Source organism: Xiphophorus maculatus, chromosome 14 (assembly GCF_002775205.1).
Source record: "Xiphophorus maculatus strain JP 163 A chromosome 14, X_maculatus-5.0-male, whole genome shotgun sequence".
Lineage (NCBI taxonomy): Eukaryota > Metazoa > Chordata > Actinopteri > Cyprinodontiformes > Poeciliidae > Xiphophorus > Xiphophorus maculatus.
This window is the reverse complement of record NC_036456.1, coordinates 6,746,331-6,763,339: the sequence shown is the minus strand read 5'-3', so window position 1 is coordinate 6,763,339 and position 17,009 is coordinate 6,746,331. Positions and strand designations below refer to the sequence as shown.

Here is a 17,009-nt window from a genome sequence, read left to right as displayed (position 1 = left end):
TATCTATGGTTAACTCAGCAATTTTATTCCCAGCGACCTTGTTTAGGTTTTGCTTATCTTCGAGTTTTTAAGTTGCATAGAAAAGATTGAAAGTTTACCTGAAGATTCTTACTGTCCCATTCAGGCACCATTAAATTACATTACAGCGCCAACATATCAAAATCTGTTACGGTTATTAAAACTGACGCATTGCTTTTAGAATCCCAAACAGCTATGACATCCATTTTTTGCTCCTGCTGATGTACAGAGACCGTCCTCCCTATCTTTCTCTGCGGTGGATCCGGTGGCAGATGGAAGACTGGCTGTGGAAGTGGGAACCAGTGCCAGAAACTCGCTGGGTTCATGCTGGACCATCACAACTGATTTGTGTCAGCTTCCTGGGACTCAGCAGAGGCCTGTGTTAGCACTTTGGAGATGCGCGTATGGAGTACAAAACTGCATTATGTGGAGACTAGAGGGGAAAAAAAAGGTCAAGGACTTCAAAATCTGTTTGGAAGTCTTTGAGAAAACGAGTGCGTATACGTAACCAAGTACCAAATTATTAGCTCACCGCTTCTTATCTGTTTGAAAAGGTGTAGGAGGAAGTGAGCCCTTACTCAATCCTAGCCCTTTTTCTCAATTTAATGACATACATAACTTACTGACTTGTTAATTATCAGAAATTTGCAATTAAAAACATGTTATGGTACAACTGTTAAATTTAAAGTGTAAAAAAAAAAACTAGAAATAAATTATATTATATAAAATAAAATGAATACAGACTCTGATAGCAGGATAAGAAAATTTACTGACCCATAATAATTACATTAATAATGACAATTGTAAATCACAACCGGAAATACAGCACCAACATAATTACTAGCTCCTTGCCAATGTACACTATATAATATGCTTTGTAATCTGTGTATTTACTGAAGGGTAAATAAATTGACCATACCTCCTGTTAACACAGTACTATAGTCATGGAGCAGCCATATTGGATTGTGTGGCATTGGTTGGTGGCACAACTCTTGATTTCCAAGTTGGATTTAAAAGGTCATGAGGCATTTTTGTGGCTTTTTCCATATTGGAAGTTAAAAGGTTTGTCTTCCGTCACCAAACGTAACGCAGCATGAATCCAGCACACATCAACACACAAATCCATCTTCATCCGCACCTGAAAATAGTCTCCTAATCGTTTTAACAGAAGTATTTTACATTCACCAGCTGCAACGCTTCATTGAAGTCACAGCATTCATCAGGTAAGAAAAATGTTTCAAAGTCCAACATTTCACGTAATAGACATTGTTCAAAAATCTTTAAAGCTCGTCATTCACTGTTTTATTAAAACTCCCGATTCCAAAGCCTCTACAGAGTAAAGCAAAAAACAGTGCAGCAAATACCAAAAGAATAGCATGTGTACCTTTAATTTATATTTATATGTACCATCTCTTTAAAACATTTTGTTGCAAAAATAGAATATAAAAAATATTTCTTTCAGTGAAACTAATGACTAGTGAAAATGAAACTAATGAAAAATGAGGTTTTCATTTTTTTCACAAAAAAATGAAAACCTCAGCTTATACACCTTTCTTAAAAACACATTCCTGAAAAGCTTCGAATCAAACGTTCGCTTCTTTTAATTATAGTCAGATGGTTGTGAAGGCAAGTTCTGGCATCCTAAGGCATGTTGGCGCTCTGACGGTAGATATTTTCTGACCACAGTTGGTGAAAAGAGAAAAAAAACAGCAGCCACCTTGGCTTGTATTTAATGGTGACTGTGCAAAAAGCTGGCCTGGAGTTTTTGCCTGCTGCTAAAACCAATTCCAAACAAAAGACACGAAATGATTTACAGTAGTAATAATAGAAAGATGATGAAAAGCTACAAAAAGCTGCATTAAACGCATCAATGCTACAAGAAATAAATAACTAACATACAAAAGCTAAACCAAATATCCTGTTTTATTTGAAAAAGAGAATAAAAAAAACAGTTCTGGGAATCTATGGATTAGCTGTACTTGTGCGTTGTTGTGAGGAGCTAACAGTAGACGGCGCCGTCGGGTGCCTCTTTCTCTCGGAGGATCCGGAGAGGCTGATGTGCATCGTGTTGTTGTTTCCATACTGCAGTCCAGTCACACTGGAGCAGTGAATGTTGAAAGTGCCAGGGCTGGAAAACTGACGCTGCGGAGAAAAGAACGCCTGATCAAAAAGAAATTCTGTTTTTAGGTGGAAGCAAACATGCTGATGCGTCTGATGACGTCAATTCAGAGGGAACGCTTTCTGGGTCAGTCGAATGGTAACTTTTGTTAAATGTTTTTCAAGCACCTTTTTGCAGCAGAAAAATGCTTTAGAAGTGGGCAGGAGTCTGAACTGGAGCTCAGCTTTAGGTAAAGGTTAACTCAGACTAGCTCTTTTAGACTAGCTTTTTAAAAATGTGTCTTCAAATACCAAATGGGGATGATTTCCAATGAAAGCTTTTTTTTAAAAAAAAATACAGTAAAATTCGATTGTGAGCCTGGTTAAAGATTGTCCCGTACCAGTTGTATCTTTGACTTTAACTTTTTTGTTCTGACAAACCAGGTCAGAATAATCTACCACTTTGCCGTTTTAGTTAATAACGGGAATAAAACTCCTGGATTTGTTTCCTCCGAGGTGATGGCTCATGGCTGACGTGGTCTGACTGCTTACAGGTAAGAGATTGTCTGATGATCATCGACATACCTGACACAGAAATAACGGAGGCAGATTTTTTGCGTTGCCGTTGAATGCCAAATGAGTGGGTTGAGTGGGTTCTACAGAGGACGACTTCGTTTCAGGGTCTGCTGCTCGGCGGGTCTGATCAACATCACACAGATTTACAGCCCAACTAGGTGATGGATCTAAAAACAAAACTAAGATAAATTAATCTCAACATGTAAAACCATAACAGATGACTTGTTCCAAGTCAGATATTTTTTCCTAATCAATGGCTGCTTCAGCTAACAGCGTCTTTCTCACCTCCGACTGCTGCATTGTCTCCTTGATTTGCTGGCCAAGCACCGGCTATTTCCTGAAACATGCAAAAAAAAAAAAAAAAGAGTAAATAAATACATAAATAAAAAATAAAGCTTTTGTGTGTGACATGAAAATTGTTGGTTGAAAACCCTGCATCTAATCTAAAAACTGCATCAGTATTCCTCAGAGAACAAGACACGAATTATTGCATTTTTTACGCAGCAAATCTTCTCTCTTTCATATAAATTCCAGTTTGTTTTGAGTAAGTTGCAAAATTACAGGTGGCCATGTAATTCCATCACCTTATCTTTAAAATAATGTTGAAATCATTTTTACATTTGCTTTCTTCACCACCCTTTCCCGTAAAGAAACAACAACAACAACAAAAAAAACCCCCTAGTGAAGCAGGAAGTGATATGCACATTAGTTCCTCACACCAGCAAAAAAAATCTGCAGTGTGGCAACACCACAGGACTGGCCGAGTTGCTGCAATACGAAGAAGAATCTCCCCTTCCCCCCTCACTCAGCGTCACAGTCTTCCTGTTGTTTGTCTAACAGGGTTAAGGACCTTTCCTTCCTCCTCGATTCTCACCATAAAAATGATGATGGGGATGTTAAACTGTTTTCATTCATTAACCCAACTCTGGTTGGTAAAGTGCGAGGTCATTTTACCTCCTGCTTTTCACAATTGCTTTCAGTCATTCTGACAGAATGCTCACCTGAACCGGCGGCGGTCCTGTCCGCACACTGTCACAAATGTTTGCCGCTGCAGCTCTTACTGGTTCTGCTGCAGGAACAACGAGAAGGCAAAGTAAAAGTCGAACCTCCGGAAAGCCAGGCGGGCTTGTTTAATAACCTGACTAACCTGAAGTCTCAGTAATGGAAAGCTTTGTCAGCCCGTGTGTAATCCTTTCTTTTTCAGTTTGGTCCTTGAAAGAGGAAGAGAAAGACTTGAGTCAGGCCGGGGCAAAAAGTTCTGATAAAAATAATATTGCGATGCGTCATGTTAAATTTTACATCACGCCAACGTGGCTTGACTTCGTTCCTCACCAGTTTCTGCAGGACGTGGTGGACGGCATCGTGAATTGTGGGTTTGTGCATCTTGAACAGTTCTTCCATCACAGTTGTGCATTCTGTCGACAAACCGAAGTCACGTTAGCTTCAAGAATTTCACGTTTAGTTCATTCCTCCATACTTGGGACTGTTCTCACCAGATTAAAAAAAAACTTTAATTAGAGTTTAGTTTGACTCTATTCACTTGTCATTGTTGGTTATCTTTGAACAAAGTTATGGACAGAGGCTTCATTCAGTTACTTGCCAACAGGAATTATTTTCTGTTGTTTAATCTACGTTGTGTTATGTTATATTGATGTATGTATATATATATATATATATATATATATATATATATATATATATATATATATATATATATATATACACACACACATTTGCGCAGCTATCTTTGTGGGGACTTTCCATTGACTTCCATTCTTTTCTACAGCCTAAACCTTACTCTTATCCTAACCCTATCCAAAAGTCAATTCACACCTTAGTCCTAAATCTGATCCCTGACCCAATAACAGCGTTTCCCCTTGTGGGGACCAGGCTTCGGTCCCCACAAGGAGCAGTGTGTCCCCACAACGTAGTATATGTCAGGAAAATGGTTCCCACGAGGTATTAGAAACAAACACACACACACACACGTACATACTTATACATGACTTTGTTTTCTACCCATCTATATCATGCACTCATTCACAAACACACCTACTATAATCAAATTCTATGAAATAATTTAGTTTTCTTTGAAAATCGAATAACTATTTGTACATGTTTACTCCCCAAATTCTTCCTCAGAATATCTATTAACCTTTTCCTTAATACATTCAAACTCTCTCCTCATACATCTTCTCTCTCTTTCATATTTATGACATTCTAATATAACATGTTCTATTGTTTCATATTTTCCAGAGTAATCGCATTTGCCAGTTTTATGCTTTTGTATATTAAAAAGTGTATAATTAAGTCCTGTATGTCCAAATCTTAACCTTGTCATCACTTTTTCCTTCTTTCTATTTCTTCTTCCATTTCTTCTCTCTCCTACTATCTTCTGAATTTTATAAAACCATCTTCCTGTTTTTTCTTCATCCCACCTTTTTTGCCATTTTTCCATCAGTTTTTCTTTAACAATGCTCTTTCCCTCAGATTTACTTGTTTTAACTGTAAAACTAATATTATTTTGAATTGCCCTCTTTGCCATTTTATCTGCCCTCTCGTTTCCTTCTGCCCCAATATGTGCTGCAACCCACACAAATATACTGTAACTATCAAACCCATATTTTGTATTCTGAATAATGTATGAAATATCTCTAATAAAATGTCCATCCTACTATCTGATTGATTATATTTTAAACTTAATAATGCAGAGCTTGAATCTGAACATATCACTGTTTTTAATGGTTTTATGTCTTCTGCCCATTGTAAAGCTAATAATATTGCCAACATTTCTCCTGTGTAAACTGATAATCCATCTGTAATTCGTTTTCCTATTTTTAAATTAAATTCTGGTACTACAAAAGTTATTCCTATTTTTCCAGTTATTTTTGATGCATCTGTATAAATTTGAATATATTGATGATAATAATTGTTTACATGTAACTGTACTGAATAACTATCTACGATGTAAGATTGATCTTGTTTCTTTTCCATTATTGACATATCTTCTCCATGGTGGTATAATTGATGTTGGTGTTGTTTTTGATTGATTCTTGTTCCCCTCCCATCATTAATACATAAAAGATTTTTCATTTCCATTCATTCTTCTATAACTTGTCCATTTTTATCACTACATTTACCCCACAATGTACTATTTGCATTAAAATCCCCACACCCAATTACTTCCCCTCCCAAATATTCTGTTAACTCCTCCATTATTTCAATTCATAATGTTTTACATGGATAATAAAATGTATTATTTTAAATTTACCTTCTTGTTCCCATATTTCAATAACTATATATTCAAGTTCTTTCCCTAATACCTGATATTGTATCCCTTGCTTTATTAATATTCCACATCTTCCTGTCGATCTCTTCTTACACTATTATATCCTTTAATCACAAAATCTAATGTTGTTTTTAAACCATGTTTCCTGAACACAAATAATTTCTGGTTGTCTTTCAAGACTATCAATATAACCTTTAAGTTCCTGTCCGTTAGCAAATAAACTTCTTGTAATATTAACATGAACTACTTTCACCGGATGGTCCTGATCTTCCATCTACCTCCAACCTTTTCTTTATGTTTTCCCATGATCCTCTTTAAACCCCAAAAACGTTTCACTATTATTTTAAATCTTCTCAGTTTTATGCTTGGCTTGATCAGTGCAGTTGATAACATATGCTACGAATAATATTAGTTTTTCTACTGATATTGTGAGATTTTCTTCTGACTGTACTTTGCCTTGCTGTGGAATTTGACTCTCTGTTTGTTCTCTCTCTCTCGTTTTCTGTTCCTGTTTCCCTTTAATGCCCAACGTGTGTAATTTAATTAATAATCCCTCAACCCACATCATATCATATGAAGCAGTTAAAAACATAGCTTATGTTTTTAGTCATTTTAATCTGTATGATTTCTTTTGCCTTCCTCCTTACTTCACATCCTCCATACGTAACTCTATGTTGCCCTCCACAGTTACAACATTTTTCTTGTGCTTCTTCTTTACATTCTTCTAATCTGTGATCTTCACCACATTTTGTTTATCTCTGCTTCCCTTTACACACTGCTGCTATGTGTCCTTTGTGACCTTTGACATTTGAAACAACAAAGTGGTGGAGGGATATAAGGTCTGACCTGAAAACTGAGATATAATATTTGGATGTTTTGTGGCAATTCTTTTCCTTCAAATTTAATGAGGATTGACAAACTTCCTACTTTTTTCTTCATTTATTGTTTTTGACAATCTATTCAAATTATTCACCTTTGCACCTACAATACAATACTTCTCTTAATTTGATCAAGATCTTCATCTACAGCAGGGGTGGGCAACTCCAGGCCTCGAGGGCCGGTCTCCGGCAACTTCTAGATGTATCTCTACTTCAACACACCTGAGTCAAATAATGAGGTCGTTATCAGGACTCTGGAGAACTTGACTGCACTTAGGAGGTGATTCAGCTATTGGATTCAAGTGTGTTGGATCCGGGAGACATCTAAGAGTTGCAGGACACCGGCCCTCGAGGACCAGGAGTGCCCACCCCTGATCTACAGGGATCCCATAAATCACTCCTCTAATTTTTTTATTTTCTCCCATGATTTTTTTCTCCAACACGTTTTTTTTTTACATATATTATCCACATTTAAAGCCTTATTCTTTTGTTCTTCATTTTTACAAACTACCAATAGGTTTCCATCTCTCAAAATTTTTACCATTTCAACATCTCCTATTTTCTTTTTTATTTCTCTTGACACTACAATGGGGCTGATGTTATCCTGTTCTTCCTCGTTCTTGATTTTTAATATTATTTTAAATTCCCCGCTCACAACTTTCCTCCTAACTATCCTTTCTTCTTCTGAACTACTTCCTTCCAGTTCTCGTTTACTACCCTGAATATCTCCAATTCCCTTTCCTTCGTCTATCTTATTTCTTCCACGTCCTCTCCCTCTTCCTCTCCCCACTGGCGTCCACCCTTCAAAATCCATGTCTTCCTCATTTCCTATCTCCATTTCCAACCGAACCATTCACATACCAGTTTATGCCCAAATCCGCCTTTTCCAAATCCGACATATTTCTATGTGTTTTGTTTTTCCCGCGCCGCCAAAACAGCGTCCCATTCAGCAGCCGAGACAACTCGTAAACGTGAAGCGTCCTCCTTCCTCTTCTTCTGTCTACCTCCCTCAAAGAGTGTTCACACTGTGCAAGAGGACCAATCTATGCATTTCCAAGCCAAGATGGACCTATGAGGTGAGATTTGAATGGGACCTGGCCTCTGACAGGCAGCTGTGTGGCTGAAAATTATGTAGTAGCATTCACTAATTCAGCATACTTTTTTTTTTAACACAATACAAAATAGGACACAGATTTGCACCATTCTTTTGTATTAATGAGTTTTTTTTCTTTAAATCAATTTCTCTCATTTTGGAAAACTGTACCACTTTTACTTACGGTGTGAGGAAGGCCTTCGTTTGGGATTTGAGCGCCAACACTCCTGCATGAGATCGATGAGTCTTGTCAGTCCCGCCACTCCGGCATCCGTACACCTGATGTCATCCAGAGAAGGACGGTCTCCCATGGGGATGCGGATAGGCACTATGGCGGACATGGCATCTGCAGGAAAGGCAGAGATCGGAGTCGAAGGTGTGATAAAAAAAAAAATGTCCCGCTGGCAAAAGTTACATTTAAGAATCTTCGCTTGTTTACATCTTGCCTGGCGGTTATTTAAGATGAAAACTATATATGGAGCAGACACTTGCTAAAACTGAGAAAGTTGAATGTGCATAAAGGATGATGCCGTTTAAAAATGTATTTCTTAGTAGTGGTTCAAATTCAGTTTTTTCCATTTAGCCTATAAACACCCATATAACCCTAATACTCAATAACTTCATTTCAAGGATTTTTAAAGTTTTTGTGACAGTAAAGTCACATTTACAGTTTAAATTGTCAAATTTCATTTATTTATTTATTCATTTATTCATTTATTTATTTATTTCCATCAGGAGGAGTTGCTAATTGAACAGCCTCTCTCTCAGTGATTTTGATCTGCATTTACTGGGTTTATCTTCAAGATAAGCTGATAGCAACTGACTTAATTTCATGTTGGTTGTCATGGATACATCTAAAGTATTGATTCCCTGATGTATTGTTTGGAGGGGAAATGCTGACTGTCAATCATTCATACTTAGAAAGACTAAAACTTTGGTTAACACTCCAGTAGTGATAACACTTCACCTTTCACTAATTAATCTTCCAACTCACTTTTTAGCATTACAAGTCAAAACAGGACGTTTATGTATTTTTATAAAAAGTAAAAAAAAAAAAAGTATGTATTTTTCCAGGCTCAAATTTCCTGATGTTTTTCCTACATATTTTTTTGTAATATTCTGGGAATTTGAGTACAAATTAAAATACCATATTACACGTGTGCCCCACAATAATGACACGATAAATGCTGGCTTCTGACATCCGGGATCCGGGCTAAGGGTCATTTCACAGATTTTGTGACATCTGAATTTATTTAGATCACCTATATTTCCAAATCTGAAACTCTTGAACTTTCTCAAATTAAGAAAATGACCATCCGAGGGCTAAGGCAGATTTTTTAAAAGCGCAGTTTACGTTTTTTTGTTGATAGCCGTTTTAGTGGTTTGATTGGCATTTTAAAAATAATTTAGGATCTTCAGTGCCTATTACGAAAAGTAATCACCTGATTGGATGTTTTATCCTTTTTGTTGCTTTTGCAAATCAGTAAAAAGCAAAACTTGGCTTTTTTGACATTGAAATACTAACGTTGCGTCTACTAAATAATGACTTAAATGGGGTGAATATTTATGTTGTTACGTATTTTGTGTAAAATATTTCCATTCTGGTTTTTTTTATTATTATTTTGAAGAAATCAGTTTCCACTTTGACATTAAAAGTTTCTTGTCAATAAAAAGAAGACCAATTTTGTTTCTCCTGATTAATTTGTATGAGGGTAAAACATTGAAGGAAGTGAATACTTTGACATAAAGTGGTTTAGAGTAAAAACAGGTTTAAGTAAATGGTTGCAGGTACTTAAACCTGGAAAACGATACAAGCAAATTCTATCATTTTCCAGCCACGAAAATACGACACGGCATTGGAGCAAATTAGGAGCTTACTTGGATATGGTTTTTTTCCTGTTGCAATGGACCACAGCAGTATGCCAAAGCTGAAACAGAGGTTAAGAGAGTCAGGGATTACTGCAGCAGCTAACTCGCCTCCTTATTGTTTTTGTTGCTTGCAATCAGAACCTCAAGAAATGGAGCCCACGGCCATTTCATCAAAAGGAGGAAATCGCATGAGAGCTTCATGCGATTTCAGTTGATGAAAAATATTTCCTCATATCTTTCACTTCCTATATCAGGAATGAAAGATATAAACTGCTTGACGAGCAATAAAAGTGCCCTGATGTCTCCCTACCTGTAGATGTCGGAGGCCCGTGAGGGATTGTATGAAGTGTCGAACGCCTCTGGAGGCATGTATCTCATGGTCCCTCCCGGATCTTCGCTGTCCTTCTTGGAAGTTCGAGTGATGCTGATGGAAAGCCTGGCGAGGCCAAAATCTGTAAGCTAAAGAGAGGATATAAGTACAATCAGACCGTGATATTAATGCCATTTTATAATTCTGATTGTGACACATAAAAAAAATGTAAAAATCCGAAATTAAACACAAACATTAACTTAAGGTTAAAGATGTTTCTTTGTGAGATAATTGCACTAAGAGAAACACCTGTTCTTGACGACATCTCAGTGGATTGCCGTGGATTTTGGAACAGAATAATGTTTGACTGAAAGAACATATTTTTGTTCTGGTGAGACGTCTATTTAAACTTTCATCAACACAAATCACTCAAAATTATGTTTTTTTTTTTTATTTAAACCATTTTTATCAATGATGTGTAGAACACATAACTTTAGAGACGGACAATAATAATAAAACCAGAATTGGACAGACAAATTTCAATTTTACACGATTTTGCTCTACGTCATACAGAATTAGGTATATAAACACAGTAAAGGTCTGCCACTGTTAAGTAACAATTCTCTTTCTGTTGCTGTCAATAATCTTGTGGAATAGTTCTGGTTGGATACCAGGTCACTTTTCTTGGTGGAAATGGTAGAGTTTATTTAAATTGGCTGGTTCCCAGTCACACATTTTAAACCTGGCTAATGTCAGGTAAGTAATCTGTTTTTTATTAAAGATCTTTATAGTTTACAATTATAAGCACCAAAATGATCTTTTACTTGTTCATAATTTATCTAACTAATAGGCAAAATTTGCTGATACCCCTCTGTTAATGACATTGAAATAATTTGAAACTGACAAAAGTAATCCCAAAAAACCCCCCAAAAATTAACCACTGAAAATCAGACATTGCTATTGAATTGTGGTTCAACAAAAAACACAACAGACTAATGAAACAAGCCTGGACAAAAATAATGCTACCTCTAGAAAAGATTAGAGATAATTTGTCCATAGGGACATGTTAAACTAATGTGTGTCCTCGAATTAGCATTCCCAGTGCCTTCAAGCTTCAAGCAGTCAGTCGTCCTATTTAAAGGTTGACAGGTAGTCATTGGGCTGTTTGGTGACATGGTGTGTATTACGCCGAACATGGACCACAGGACGCAAAGGAGAGGGTCGTCTCAGGAGATTAGAAAGAACTTTATAGACAAGTGTGATAAAGGTAAAGGCAAAACGAGCATCTTCAGTTAGCTTGATGCTCCTGTGACTAGAGTGGAACATAGATATGAACTCCAATGTCAGGGTACATCAGTGTAATATTGCACTATCCATTGCTGTTTGAACCAACGACCAAAGAGGAAATCAAAGCATAAAAAAATGAGACTGGAATTTGCCACAATTCACATTGACAAGCTGCAAAGCTTCTGGGAGGATGTCCTTTTGGACAGACGAGAGAAAACTGGAGCTTTTTGGCAAGGCACATCAGCTCTATGTTCATGGACTCAAAACAGAAGCATACCAAGAAAAGAACAGAGTTCATACTGTGACATATGGAGGAAGTTCTGTTATGTTCTGAGTCTGATTTGCTGCATCTGACAGGGTGTTTTGAATCTGTGCTGGGTACAATGGAATCTCAAACTATCAAGGAATTTGGACGTCACGTAGCATAGTGAGTAGAGCGGGCAGAGGTACGCAGCTGTCCTGGTTCAACTCTCAACATTTGTACCTTTCCTGCATGTCTTCCTCCCTCTTTCCTGTCTACCTAATGTCGGAAAAATTGAAAAAGGCCACCAGCGCCAGCCGTAAATGGATTATATATTTACAAAAAGATTATCAAGGCATTCTTGACACAAATGTGCTGCCCAGTGGCCCAGGGGAAAAGCTTTCTTTTTCCACAAAAAGAACGCTTGAACATTTTGGGGGTTGGAAGACCCATAACCTGTAGGTTAATGAGGTTAATGGCCCAAAACACAGAGCTAAGCATCCAAGAATATCTAAGAGCAAGCGATTGGACTATTCCTGTCTGGCCTTTTATGAGCCTTGCTCTAAATCCTATTGAACATCTGCAGAAGAAGCTGAAATGTGCCGTTTGCCCACGATGAGTGGGTCAATCTCATTGGTCCACTCCTTTTCATGATCTAAATAGTCTGATTGGTCAGCTGCTCTTGCATACATAAAACAATGCCATAAAACAGCATGGAAGAAACCCGCGATTCCCTAGACTATCCAAGCGTTACTTTCCCGACCCAGAATTGATCAGGATCAAAGTTGTCCCCTATAACGTCAAACACAAAGCACCTTTCCTTAACAAAAGCCAAATGGCTAGATCCATCCATGTTGAGCTCCACAGAATCCTTGGCGCATAACAATCAAAATCTTCACACCTGTAGTTCAAACAAGCCTCTTCTCTTTGTTGGGAAACACCACAAACACTGACACCCTGCTGTCATAAGATCTGCTGACCAGAACCTACAAAACCACAGCCAGAATCTACTGTTAGCCAGAGCAGACTTGAGGCTCCTTTGACTCTGCATTTTTGTTCTCACCTCGTGAGCTTTTGGTAAGTGTCTTACTTCTTCTCATCCAGACTCTTGCTATACAAATTTTTTTCACTCAAAAAAGAAATTTCCACAGTAAATTTTTCCACAACAGCGACAGAAATGGTGTTTGATTGCGGTGATTGCCTCAAGAGGCTGTTAATGGTGCCATCACCTGTTTCATTGGTTTGTTTTTTTTAAAAAAAAGATTGTTGAGCCATAATTCAAAAATCAATGTTTGATTCTCATTAGTTAATTTTCTGTAGATTTTTATTTATTGTTACTATGATCAAGTTATTTTAGGGACCATATTTTAGTGGATTGTTTTTGTTTATTAGCAGAGGGTTGTCAACAACTTTTGTCCACGTGGGTAAATGTGTGGAGCTCTTGCCAGAACCAGTGGACTCACCTTGGCGTTTAAATCCAAGTCCAGCAGCACATTACTGGGCTTCAGGTCCAAGTGCAGCACAGGAGGGGAGAGACTGTGGAGGAAGTTGATACCCAGAGCAACCTGGTGAGTCAGTCTGAAAGCCAGTGGCCAGGGCGGGGGTCCTTGTAAAGTTTGCTGATAAGAGAGATTACATAGTTGAGGTATTCCACAGTCTTTTAGTTCCTTTTCTTACCTTGTGCCATTTTCTACTGCAAAGAAATTGTTGTTTTAAAACTAAACATGATGCCACATGAACATTGGTGTCACATGAGCATCACAAACCCCGTCTCTTGTTCTGACTGCAGTTTATTCATGACCTCAATATACTTGCAATCCAAACCACAACATTTTCTGTAGACTTTCTAGGTCAACTTGTTGTAAAAACCCAGTCAAAGTTTTGTGGAAGTTGCGAAACAGATCGTCTCTACACACTGATCCTTTTTGTGGAATTGCATTGGGTCAAGATAGTAAACCTTACTGTAAAACATTCAAAGCTGTTGAGATAATTCAATGTGTACCAGCTGCATACCAGGAGGTTAGCCAGCGATCCTCGCTCCATGAAATCCATGACCAACCCCAGCTGAATTGACGACCCTGAAGAAGGTGATTGACCCTTAAAGATCCCAATGGCTTGTAGGACGTGGCGGTTGGATCCTTGGTGCATCATGTCCAATTCACGCAGCAGATCCTTGCTTGTGCTGTGGTTGGAGGTTTTCCCATCAGCACGTTGTTTTGCAGCTCCGCCAAACAGGCAGTCATGTGCAGTACTCACCCGTCGTCGTAATGAAGCAGCTTAATGGCCACATCAAAGCACCACTGCCGGTGTTTGGCTTTGTAGATCTGTCCGAATCCTCCGGATCCGATCACCTCCCATCCCTCTAGATCAGTGTCTTTAATCACTTTCAAAGCAGGGTTGTTATGCAGCGCCATGGTTCACTAGAAAAAAACCCATTAGATCCTTTCATTGTAGGTTGAGCTGAAGTTTCTATTATCCTGTTCACGTTTCAACAAGACGTTATTAGATATTATGCGAGAACGTTTTCAGACTCAAACGTAAGAGTTCTTCTAAATTAATATACATTTCCAATGGCCTTTGGTGCTTTAGCTTATTTGTTTTTATAGGAAATGACTACTGTATACGTATATTATTTTTGTTTAACACGTATATCCGAATATTGTTAGAAGAAGCTAAGCAATTGATATGAAAACAAATAATGCTAAGCAATCAAAATAGTGTGGAAAGAAAGAAGTAAGGACTCATCAGTTTAAATATGTTAATGAATTCTGGATCTACATATTGAATTGCTGAAATCTTAGTCATAATTTCATTCTGTACTGTTGATGCTTACGAAATATGACAGATCATGATCCACGATCAAATCAAAATAACTGAGTGACCTACTGCTAGTAAGTGTTACCAGTCGGCTTCATATAGCCATGTTTCTGTCCAGCCGATTATGGATACATTATGGAAGACGTACAGCGTCTTGCCAAAATATTCACCCCGTTGAGAATGAATATTTCTACCTCAGAACCTTGAATGAAAATGGATTATTTCGGCATTTGTGTCATTTCATTTACAGAACACGCCTACAACTTAGAACATGTCACATTCTTTTTATTACATACTTATACACATAACGCTGAGAAGGACTGTGCGGATCATTTAAGTAAATGATCATTATCCCATCCCAGGTGCCGTAGTGTAAACACAGAACCGGTTGTCATGGCAACCTCCTCTGTGATGTTTTGGTTTGAACTGGACGAGTTAGCAGCTGCCTCCCGGATTCCTGTTTGCTAATGAAGGCGACCAGCACAGAGACGTTCCCAGCAGGTAAGCTAAACGCAGCTCCACCAGTTTATGATGGCAGTCAATAAAACGTGGTGCCACGAAATGTATTCCGAACCACACAAATTAGTGGGTCTACTTTTCAAGCGTTGGATGAGCCTTTTTTCTTTTAACGTAAAAAACCCCCCTCCTTTTTATTTTTTGGGGCGGGGGAGTTGATTATTCCTCTGATCAAATAAATGAATGAAAATCAACAAGCCGATCAAAAATTTACCCATTTATGTCTAACAAACTGCATCGTTACGGTCAACTTGCATCCATGAAGGCTTTTTAAAAAGTCTCTGTGCAGGTACTGTTACAACAATCTTCACATAATACTCCATTCGCTGCTAATGTTTATGCATTTGTGGAGACTGAGGGATCTACTTTACTCAATTTCCAAAAGGGAAATGTCTTGGCGTGCACTATCCAGGACTACAACAACCTTAAACGTGAGGAATTTTACCAGTTTCCTGGTAAAAAGAACCTTTTTGAATAATCAATACAAAGCCAAAAGTTGGGGAAATGACTAAAGCAACAAGTCAGTCATTAAAGAGTTAAGCTACTTCTTTATCTGGTCTCTGGAGTAGTAGCAGTTTGGTTTCAGAACCAATGAAACAAATCTGGGAACTGTACAGAAACACAGCACATCTTGCCCCTCACCCTTCAGTTTGAGGTTAATGTTTTTCACCAAGTCGTCTCCCATCTAAAGTAGGTGTTGTGTCAGAGTACCTCACAGAAAAGTCCCAGGGTGTGGTTCAGTCTTCAGTCCTCCCTGTACCACAGCAATGAGAATAATTCCTCTCGAAACTTCATTTTCAAATGTCTAGTTTTCAAACAAATCTGCCCAGACTCCATAATAATGTACTCCCTCTGCTGTATGCCACCCTGTAAGTAGGAAGCCATGTTCTTTTGTTGAGCGTTCTCAGCGGAAAATTCAGAGTCAGAGCAAGTCACCTGTTATAAGCAGTTCCCTCTTGAACATCGGCTTATTTATATCAATAACAGTTTTAAAAAATAATTAAAAAAGACTTTTTCATTCTATAAAACAAACCTGGACAACCTTTCTACGACAAGGTCGCACTGCTTAATGAACCAAAGTGATTTATTTACATTTTTTTTACAGAAAAAGGGGGTCTACTCACCCTTTGGGATTTGTTCTGCTCTCTCATCATTCAGTTGTCACGAAAGAGTCTCAGGAGGGCAATAAAGCCCTCTTATTCCCCCACGTTCATCTCCCTGGTTGTCGCTCTGAGTGAATAGAGAAGTGAAAGCGCTCAGAGCCGTCCCAGTAATCCCACTCACTTCTGCTTCCGGGTTGCACAATGAACGGGGTTTTATAACCCAGTCCTGTTGATCGTTTTGATTTTAAGCCCACCACTCTGTGCAGACCTGCTGTTTTTCCTACAGGTAGCAACTAATTCTGCTTGTGAAAGTCAGTTTTTTTTAGGAATCAGATTCAGGACTTAACTGACTTCTACAAAGCTTCCTCATAATTGTAAAAGATTTGAGTTTATTTTATGCTGAAATCTTCCAAATTATTATTATTATGATTATTATTATTGCTCCTTTTATCTTAAAAATTTTGTTGCATTCCAAGGCATTTCTGTAAATGACAACAGAATTTAGTTTAATTATCCAGCAGAGGGCGAAAGAAACAGATAGCAGGAGATTTATGGTCACAGGTAACAGCTGAAGCACTGCCTCACACTTTTTTCAGGAAGTGATAAAACAACACTGATAAAATCAAGGGTTGATGTTTTTGTCCCATTTTCAGAAGCAACAAACCTCTGATCTGACAAAAACCAACATTGAAAGTCCTTAATGAGGGTACTTTTTACATTTACAGCCACCTGTGTGTGTGTGTGTGTGTGTGTGTGTGCGTGTGTGTGTGGGTGTGTGTGTGTGTGTGTGTGTGTGTGTGTTTGTGCTGAAATTATGTCAGCACAAACACTTCTGACTCATATCTGAATGAGGTCAAAGGTTGAAGTGTTACCCAGAGAAGTCAGGTTTTATGACTTTAGAAGGACGTCAACAAT

The 17,009-nt window shown here is 38.0% G+C and overlaps 1 protein-coding gene across 2 annotated transcripts; it reads right to left on the bottom strand.

Moving 5' to 3' along the window:
- Positions 1 to 767: 767 nt before the first annotated feature.
- On the bottom strand, positions 768 to 16,254 carry LOC102226269 (receptor-interacting serine/threonine-protein kinase 3-like). Of its 2 annotated transcripts, none has more exons than XM_023347158.1 (13): positions 16,116 to 16,254; positions 13,915 to 14,078; positions 13,672 to 13,840; positions 13,122 to 13,277; positions 10,131 to 10,279; positions 9,830 to 9,879; positions 8,136 to 8,297; positions 4,024 to 4,106; positions 3,839 to 3,902; positions 3,693 to 3,760; positions 2,977 to 3,028; positions 2,701 to 2,870; positions 768 to 2,160 (listed from the first exon to the last, which is right to left on the bottom strand). In XM_023347158.1, exons 2-13 carry the CDS (start codon positions 14,070 to 14,072, stop codon positions 1,981 to 1,983), a joined length of 1,461 nt encoding a protein of 486 aa, XP_023202926.1. In that variant the 5' UTR covers positions 14,073 to 14,078; positions 16,116 to 16,254; the 3' UTR covers positions 768 to 1,980. The 2 variants fall into 2 exon arrangements, with proteins under 2 accessions (XP_023202926.1, XP_023202927.1); XM_023347159.1 differs by having other exon boundaries at positions 2,701 to 2,858.
- Positions 16,255 to 17,009: the final 755 nt, after the last annotated feature.

What these genes read in the sequence shown, in the direction of transcription:
- LOC102226269 (XM_023347158.1), bottom strand. Translation starts at nt 14,072, where the DNA reads ATGGCGCTGCATAACAACCCTGCTTTGAAAGTGATTAAAGACACTGAT. An exon ending in AGGAAAAAAACCATATCCAA is followed by an intron (nt 8,298 to 9,829) that starts GTAAGCTCCTAA and finishes CCTTTCCTGCAG; the next exon opens with ATGCCATGTCCGCCATAGTG. An exon ending in AGACAATGCAGCAGTCGGAG is followed by an intron (nt 2,871 to 2,976) that starts GTGAGAAAGACG and finishes AATTTATCTTAG; the next exon opens with TTTTGTTTTTAGATCCATCA.